The 9,886-nt window shown below is 27.8% G+C and overlaps 1 protein-coding gene across 1 annotated transcript; it reads right to left on the bottom strand.

Moving 5' to 3' along the window:
* Positions 1-744: 744 nt before the first annotated feature.
* Positions 745-1,509, bottom strand: LOC119604288 (probable serine/threonine-protein kinase nek1). The gene has a single exon (XM_037956824.1). It carries the CDS (start codon positions 1,507-1,509, stop codon positions 745-747), a length of 765 nt encoding a protein of 254 aa, XP_037812752.1.
* Positions 1,510-9,886: the final 8,377 nt, after the last annotated feature.

Here is a 9,886-nt window from a genome sequence, read left to right as displayed (position 1 = left end):
ATGTAATAGTCAGAAAGCTTTTCTGTCTTTACATTACAACTGTTTACAAATTTCGTTTCGTCTGTGGTATTTAGTATACGTAAAACTGGATTATCTGACGTCACAATACTTTTACTAACAAATACGCCTTTACAAATTTCCTGGCAATCGACAAAAACTGGCTCAGCTATGTTTTCCAATCTAAATTCTCTAAAAACTTCACATCTTGGTGGAACGACAAATAAATGTTCTCTAGTACCGTGAAAAATTGGAATTACTACTCTTTTGTTTATTTTCGGAACATAAAATGAAATTGTCATCGAACTGTAATCAATATTGCATTTATTATTCTTCAAAAAGTCCTTCCCCAATATACCATCTGAGGGAATATTGAAATTATCAGCTACTATATGAAAAACTTGAGGTATTGTGTTATTAGAAATGATCAGTTTTGTGTTAATTGTACCTAACGATGTCGTAGTATTAGTTGTTATACCAACAATGTTAATAGTATTTTGGTCATTTATCTCCACATTAGATCTTAAACAAGACAATTTGAGAACTGATATATCGGCCTGTGAATCAACTAAAAATGTATTTGTTCTATGTGTTGATGAACAATATAAACTTATGAAATCAGAATAATTTAAATTAAAACTATATATGGATTTTGTGACATTATTGATAAAATTTGGATTATTTGGAACATTTCTCCTAATTACATTTCCTCCTCCCTCAACATCTCGTGCTGAGGGGCCTGCGCGTTTAAAGTCCCCGAAAAGTATTGTAATTATATAAATTATTATTCTGATTACGGTATGCATTGTTCTGACGATACGAATTATTGCGACTACTATATGAATTATTCCGACCTCGATATGAACTATTATGACCACGATATCCATTATTTCTATTATTTTGATTATTTCGAATAAATGACGATTTGTTCCTATGTCCCATTGTCAAAACCTGATATTCCTTTTGATTTGTGGATTCCACTATTATCAATTTCGCAACCACATCCTTCGGTTCTTTGAAAACTGTTGATGATAAAATAGCCTTAACCATGTCCGACTTAGCATTATTTCTGCATATAGAAACCGTCTGTTCTATTGCCATTTCCTGTGCCTTTTCCTTTGTTATACCCTCTATTACAAGAGAACGTTGTAATGCATCTGCTAAATCTTCTACTGTTTTCGAAAAATCTGCATAACTATTATTTTTTATATGTAAGGCTGCAATTCTACCGGCAATAACCTTCGAATTATCGGGTTTGATCCTATCTTTAAGAGTGTTTTTGATCTGTTCAACGCTTGTTATGTTCTCTGGTAAAACTTCTCTTGCCTTTCCGTCTAATTTCGATTTTATGAATGAAATGAGACAGTTTATCAAATTTGGTGCAGTAAGCTCTTCAATTAAATTGATCTTATCTATGAAGGAGTTTAAACTAAGGGGATTACCGTCAAAATTTTCCCTAATTATATTGGCGCACATCGAGATAAACTTAGTTTTTTCTTCTATGGAAGTCATTTTGAAACCGCTTATATTTACAATATCTGTATCTTTTGAATCTGTAATATATTCTTCTGTGTCTGTTTCAGTACTTTCCTCAGATTTTTCCGTATAGTCTCGACTTTCACCTAAGTCTGTGATTACCTCTTTTCGTATAAGTTCGAACAAATTTTCACCATATGGTACCCTAATATTGCATTTCAATTTACAAAAGCATCTGACTAACAATTCCCTACAAATTAAAATTTTCTCATGAACCTTATTTTTCAAATTATCAGGTAATTGTTCATTATATTCTAATGTGTATATCAAAATATTATTGTAGGTTTCAATAAGTAAATTAGTATATTCTTCGATTTTACATTGTTTTGACGAAATTGGCCTATTTTGCAAAATTCTTCTTTTTATTTTATAGAAATTTGAAATTAGTTTATTAAATAAATCGTTTTGAAAATTAGACATTAAAAAATATTTCTGTATTTTTCATTTCATGTAAAATGTTTCTTTGAAATTATTTCATTAAATGTTTTCTTTCTGTTTCTTTGATAAATTGTAAAATTAATTGTATAGGAATGTATTTTTATTTATTTTATTTTTATATTTTCTTTTCCTTAGATTTGTATTTTTCTTTATCCATTCAAATTAAAATATTTTTTTTTTTTTTTTTACTTTTTTCCATTTTTATAAATTTTTTAATTTTTATTCTCTTTTTATTTATTTTAATTTATATACATATGTAATAAATTATATATAATAATTATATTAAATATATATATATTATAAGTAATGTTTTACTACAATAAAATATAATTTTATAAGAAAGTTTTACTATAATTTTGTTCTGTGCAATAATCATATGTATATTATAAAACAAGTTAGAGTGCTATATTCGGCTGAGCCGAATCTTAAATACCCTCCACCAGCTACTTTTATATTAATACTTTTCTAATTGATCAAATATTTGTAGAAATAAGTTTTGTCATATCTTAAATAGAAAAATCCCTAGATTCAAACAGCTCAAATCTAATACAATTCCAAGATTTATTGAACATTACCAACGCTTGGCGATTTTTATTAATTTGCATGTATGCATGTGTGTGAAAGATTTAAGGATTTTCAAAATACATATATATATTTTTTTTCTACACAAATTGATAATGCAACTAGTTAAATACGGTTTTAGGGGCAGGACCTAGTATGGGAGATATGACCAATTATAGACCGATCGTAAAAAATTCTTTAAGCAAAACTTCTGGACATGAAAGCTATATTTCAGTAAAATTTTGTATCTATATCGTAATTTAGTAATAAGTAATGTGTGTTATGAACCGATCGTGCAAAAATCTTGAAATAGAATTTTTGTATCAATAGCTTTATTTGGTAATGAGTAATGTGCATTTAAGAGATTTTCGAATAACTTGATTTAGAAATGAATTATTTGCGTTTAAGTTATTTTCGGGAGGGGACCTTGTATGGGAGCTATGTCCAATTATGGACCGATCAAGAACATTTTTTCTCTGAATGAATTCTATTGATATAAGATTTTTATTTGTAAAATTTTGTAAAGATTTCGACATTGTGACGGAAGTTATTAACAAAAAACCCATTTTCCGGGAATATGTACTTTTGTATGGGAGGTATATGAAATTGTGGACCGATTCTGGCAATTTTAAGCAGGAGTCAAGCTCTTGTGTAGAAACGAATGTATGCTGATGTTTATGGAATTATCTTTCATAGTTTTCGAGAAAATTACACCAGAATGTGTAAAAAATGCTTATTTTTTTCGAGGTTGTTTCAAATTTTGATTCATAACTTTTCCCGGTCAGAACCGATTTTGCTCATTTTCAATACCAAACTGCCTAGGACAATAATAAATATTTTGGGTGAATTTCGTTAATTTTTGTTGCTTCGTGTTAACGTGAGAATGTTTTATACAGACAGACAGACAGACGGACATAGCTAAATCGACTCAGAATTTCATAAGGTCCAAGAATATATATACTTTGTTGGGTCTCAGATGAATATTTCTTGGTGTTACACACGGAATGACAAAGTTATATATACCCTCTATCACCACTGATGGTGGTGGGGGGTATAATAAATTCGTAAATAAGATACCAGCCTGTTGAGAAGTCAATAATGATTGTGAAGATGTAGTAGATGAAGTTTATGATGATGTTGTTTCAGCGACGATTCCCTTCAAACATTTAGAAGACAAAACTATTGCGCATCACCCCAGACGCCACGTCAGAAACACTTCTGGACGATTGTCAGACGAGAACGCACATTTTACAAAAACAAAATACATTGATTTCGAATTTTCGTCTTCTAGAAATATACTTTTAAGTTACTTCCGGATGATCGTTAGAAGAGTGCATCCATTTTGCTTAAACAAAAAACCATGACTGTTGAATTTTTTTCATCTGGAAGTATACGATTTTGTGACTTCTGTATGAGAGTTGGGTGAGAACATACATTTTACAATAACAAAATACATTGTTTCCTAATTTGTATCTTCTTGATTTGTATGTTTTTGTCACTTCTGGAAGACAGTTTGAAGAGTGTTCACATTAATGTTGTATTTTATTCATCTGGAAGTGTGGATTGTAGTCACTTCTGGACGATTGTCAGACGAGAGCACACATTTTACAAAAACAAAATACATTGATTTCTAGTTTTCGCCGTCTGGTAGTATTCTTTTAGGTTACTTCCGGATGATAGTAAAAAGAGTACAAAAACAAAAAAATATAAATACTCCATTTTTTAGCGTGAACGCGAAAAAAATAAAAATAAATAATGCAGAAATTTTGCTAAGTTCAGTGATGTTTTGTGTTTTGTCCAGTCATGTTCAGTTTTAATTATTCATTGTAAAACTTAAATGAGTTATTGAATTTAATGTTCATAGAAAAATAGTGTAATTAATATATTGTGAATCTTAAGTAATAAAAAACAATATGACAGTGTTGTGTTAAAAGTCAACTGTTAATAAACATTTAAGAAGGTTTTGTTAATTGGCGAAGTTTATTAAATATATACCAAAAAGTAATTATCTTCAAGGATTATATAAATAAAATTAAAAAGTAAGTTGTCATATTTTGCATTAAAATACTATTTTAGGAATAAGTCAACAACTCTAAACGGCTTCCATTTCCATTATTTTTAAACGAAGTCTAATATGTTTAATTAAAAATGTTTTTATATTAAATTTCGTCTTTCTCTTAATTGGTTTAAGAGTTATAAGCATTTAGAGACTTTTTCAAGTTGTACGTTTCGGCTTTCATTTGATGGACATTGCATTTTTAACCTATTTAGATTTATTTGAGTTAAATCTTAACTTTCAATATTTTATAAACTATTTGCGCGTTTAGGTTTTGTTTCTAGATTACGTATGATCACTTTGAGCTAAAATTTTATTTGTATTTCATTATCGTAACAAAAACAAAATACATTAAGATTTTTACTTAAAGTATTCAAACCCTATCTGGAATCATTATATTGAAATTAATACTACTAATTTATACATACATTATTTTTTGACTTGGGTCACTCGACACGAAATTGCCCATATAAGATAATTAATATTGAAATCAGATATCTTTAAACCCACCTTTTTTAAATAAATACAATTTTATTAATTTTCATATAGCTTTGGATTTAATTATTATAATTATAGGTACTTTTTTAGTTATTAACATCAGGTCTTTCTATGACCTATCATATGATACTAATATTCTTAATATTGAGCATGCCGTTCCCAAGATATTAAACCTAAGTAGATAGTTTTTGAACGTGTATAACTCCTTAATTAGAAGAGAGCAAACAAAAAATAGTATTGCAGTATTAGTGTCAAAAACAATATCCCGTTTAGGGTCGTTAAGGTGTTTCTATCGTTAGTTATAATTTTAAAAATAATCCATGGCTTAGTAATTTCAGATCTTTATAGATGGTTTAATTCCAAGTTATTTAAAAAATGTTCATGAAAGGTAATGTTTTTATTGATTCAAAATAATAAATAAATTAATTAATTAATTTTTAATTATTTTATTTTTTTAGAAAGCAGTAGCTAATATTGTATCCCCTATTAAAATACTTCTAACCGAATTAAAATATAACAAAGGGATCTGGTAAGTTATATATGTCTTATTTCATCACGCGGTTCGATTATTTGCAGAAAAAGTAAAAAATGGATCTGACCGTTTAAACTTTGGTGGTAAATGTATTGGACATAAGAGAATCCTATTTTTATTGCTTCCTAAAGTATAACAGGTAATTTCAATAAATACAAAAGTATGTATATTCAATATTAATTATAGCATTATTTTGGTTTATTTTGTTGAAGGATTAATGCGTTCCAAAATATAAATCTTACAATTTGATGGATTGATCATAAAATTTATGAAGAACTACAAAAATATTTTAGAGTCCAACGTTTTACAATTTTTGGAAGTATACCAGTCAACAGTTGGAATATTAATACAGATTTCCTGAAAATTATCTATTATAAGGTAATAATTCTAAATTTTTGATACATATGTATGTACACTCCCACTCTGTATGGGAAGCAAAAACGTGTTTTTGTTACCCCTCTCAAAATTTACCTTGCTTTGTTTTATGATGATTCCCAAAATATTTTAAGTCTAGGGATGACCGTTCGTGAGCTGGACTAAATTAAAAAAAGGTATTTTGGAATTATTTTTTTTTAAATTTTTGTTTTGAAACAAAATATCCAATACGGTGTATCGTTTAAAAAGTATTTTAAAGCCGCGTCCAATGATGTATTAATCATAAATAACCGTCTGCTTATAATTGTCATATTCCAAAATATTTAAAATTGTTAAGTTTTTCACTAAGAAAAATAAAATGTATGCACAATTTTGCAAATTTTGCGCACCACTAGACTTGGCTTCAAAAAACTTTTCAAATGATACCACATACTGTATATATTGCTTAAGAACTGCTGTATAATTTAAAACAAAATAACTGAAAAGGGACTTTTTTGTAACCGGTTCAGCTCACGAACGGCCATCGATAGACTAGAAATATTTTGGGAACCATTATAAAACATAACAAAGATTTTTTGAAGCTGGGTAAAATATTGAATTTAACATGAAGAATAGTGTTCCCATACGATATTTTCTTTAAAACTATCCAGCTCACTAATGGACAGCACTTAACCGAAAATATTTTGGGTAACATCATATTACATAACAGCGAATATTTTGAGGGGGTAACTCAAGCACCATTTTTTGTGAGTCGGTCTAATGTACATATATTACTTTTTTAGATTAGTTGTTAAATCAATTATTTTTTCTACTATTTTAATATCAATTATTTTAATAAAAACTATAAAATTTCATTTTATTTAGATTTATTTTTATAGATTATATTTTGGTGAGTATACAAATAGAAGAAGAGAAAACTCATCTTCCAGAAGAAGAGAAAATTCATCTTCTTGAAGATAAGATAGGAACACTTCTAGATGATACTAGGTAGTCACTTCAAGAAGTGACTTCCTAGTCACATCTAGAAGAGTCTTTGGCAATATCTTACTTCCAAGAGTCATCTAGAAGTTTCTTCTGCGGGTCTTCCAGAAGTATCTTCCACGTTACTCTTAGACGTTCCCCAGCTCGGCATCAGTTCTTCCCGACTGGTGACAAGAATTCTTATACTTCCGCAACATCGCTAGCGAGCTTTTAGCACGTTTGGAAGTTTCACACGGGTAACTTCCGCAATAGAAAATGTTTGTAGGGTTATGATGCACTAGCTTGATGAGAAGTTGATCATGATGTTATTTCAGCGTCGGCTTCGCTGCTTCGTTCTCTTTAAGTTGCTCTTTACACATTTTTCACCACATGTTGTTGTTTTACTTTATAGTTGATGCAGCTATTCACTCGCTGATTTACTCTCACTTGTTGTTATTCGCACATTATTTTACTATCCTTTCTTTTACTTTTCGTTTTATTTGTTATTATTTCACTCCTTTTTTTAGTCTTAGCTTCTTTTATTTCATTTCTTGTAAAATCTTGAGTTTTCTTTTTCATCTTCTTTTGTTTTGTATTTTATTTGACTTTTTTTTTTTGTTCTTGTACAGTGGTTCACTTCAACAATGTTCATTTATTTTTAGCAAAATTATTTTATTAAATTTTTTATTTGAATTTTTATTCAATTTTAAAATTCTTATTAATTTTTTTTAAATTCTTATTAAAATTTTTTTTTTAAATTTTTATTAAATTTTATTAAAATTTTTATTAAATTTCAATTAAATTTTATTTTTCAGTTTTGTTTTAATTTTCAAAAGAAAAATTGTGCCAACTTTATTTTGACCAAATATGATTGTTGTACAAATATACAGATTGTCACTTTTGATTTTTTCCAAAAACTGTAATTTTTTTTACACTACTTAGTAAAAATAAACTGTTTTTTTTAACCACTTTAGGGGCTTTTTTTAGCTTTGTCTTTATGTTTTTTATTTTTAGATTTTTTTTTTTAAATTTTAAGTAACGGAATCAAAATTTTTTTATCTCTCAGTGGCGTGAGTTTTTGGTTTCTATTTTAACCTTTTGTTGTATTAGGAGTAACGGAGTTCCTCATTTTTTTTTTAAATCACACCACTTTTGGATTTTTTTTTTTTAAGCTGCTTTTCTCCTTGAGTTTATCATATTTTCTGTAAAGTATTTTATGTTAACGGCATTTTTTTTTTCGAACATACATCACTTTCAGTTTTTTTGTTAGGTTTTTTTTCGCAACGTTTTAATTCTTTAGTTTTTGTTATTGTTAATAAGTACAGTCACTACAAATTAATTTTTTGATGTATTTTTTCGATTTACACATTTTTCGTTATTACATATTTGATGTGATTTTTTTTTTGCCTATTTTAACCGTTTGTTTTTTTTTCATAATGGCTTTATGTGCTTATTGAATTTTACATACTTTGCAGTTTTGCTATTAATTTTGCACAAAAAATATGTTCTGTTGGTAAGACCAATGCACAGACTCTCTAGCAACAACAACCAGCAACACAATATAACACTAACAACAATGATTAGCACAACTATTTTTCCGTATTAAATACCTTTTTTTTACACACAGCCGGCTTTTTATGATGTTTTATTAGTTTTCTTGGGAATATTATTTGGTGGTGTTTTTGTTACAACTTATTCTGGGTGTTATTTAATTAAAAATTTTTTTTCCACAAAAATGCAAATAACTGTCCTTTCCCAAATGAAGTGCACGTTTTTGCTTTATAGTTATTGTTTTCCGCAAAAGAAATTTAATTTTACTTTTTTCTTTTTTTTTACCAATTAAATGTAACAGCTTTCTTATTTCTTTGTTTTCAGTTAAAATTTTGGCAAATATTTTTCCACACTTAAAAAGGTTTTTAACTAATTTCACTGGTTTCATTTTTAAAATTATTTTGATATTTTTCATTTAAAATATTTTTTTTCCACTATTTAACTTTTTACAAAAACACGCGACGTTAACGACAACCAATATTAGACTTAAGTTTTATTTGTTTTTTTTTTTTTTTTTCATAAAGTCACTTTAGTTTTGATGTTACTTTTTACAAATTTCACTTTGCACTTTTTTTTATGTCACGGTCGCCATGTAGTGGATGAGCTGCGAATTTAAATGAAACGAGACTTGTTGATGGTTTAAAACAAGTATGCAGACTGATCTGCTTGCTTTACTGCATTATCTTGTATACTTATTCCTATTGATATTCTTATGTTTCTTATTATTTATGCTTCTTATTATAATTCTCTTCTAAGCTACAACTACATAACTACATTATTAACAGTGGGTTATATAAGTTTCCTTACAAGTATGTTCTGTGTATAGATAAATCATTCTATTAAAATGTTTTCGAACTGGCCTATTAATATAAATTTATCTGGACCTAATTAAAAGTAGTTAGTTAGTTAATTGAAATTAGTGCATAAATGTTGGTGCCTTCAATACGGGAACAAAATTTTGCCAAGTTATCTAAAGATTCTATAGTTAAATGGGTTTAAAAAAAATTAGCTTGCTGGTGGGAGATATACATAATACATTCATACTAACATCATACATAACATATTCATATACATACCATACACATACATACATACATAAATACATACATCAATACATAATACATACATACATACATACATACATTACATACAATACATACATACATACTAACATACATACATACATAAATACATACATACTACATACATACATACATACATCTCATACTAACATACATACATACATACATACATACATACTACATGCATACATACATACAGCATACATACTAACATACATACTACATACATACATACATAAACATACATACATACATACATACATACATACATACATACATACATACTACATACATACATAC

The sequence above is a fragment of the Lucilia sericata genome, unplaced genomic scaffold (genome assembly GCF_015586225.1).
Source record: "Lucilia sericata isolate MDLA Ls3-8-SP2 unplaced genomic scaffold, ASM1558622v1 Contig000379F_arrow, whole genome shotgun sequence".
Lineage (NCBI taxonomy): Eukaryota > Metazoa > Arthropoda > Insecta > Diptera > Calliphoridae > Lucilia > Lucilia sericata.
This window is presented reverse-complemented; position numbering and strand designations above follow the sequence as displayed.

Coding starts and splice junctions, on each gene's coding strand:
- LOC119604288 (XM_037956824.1), bottom strand. CDS start 1,509: ATGACTTCCATAGAAGAAAAAACTAAGTTTATCTCGATGTGCGCCAAT.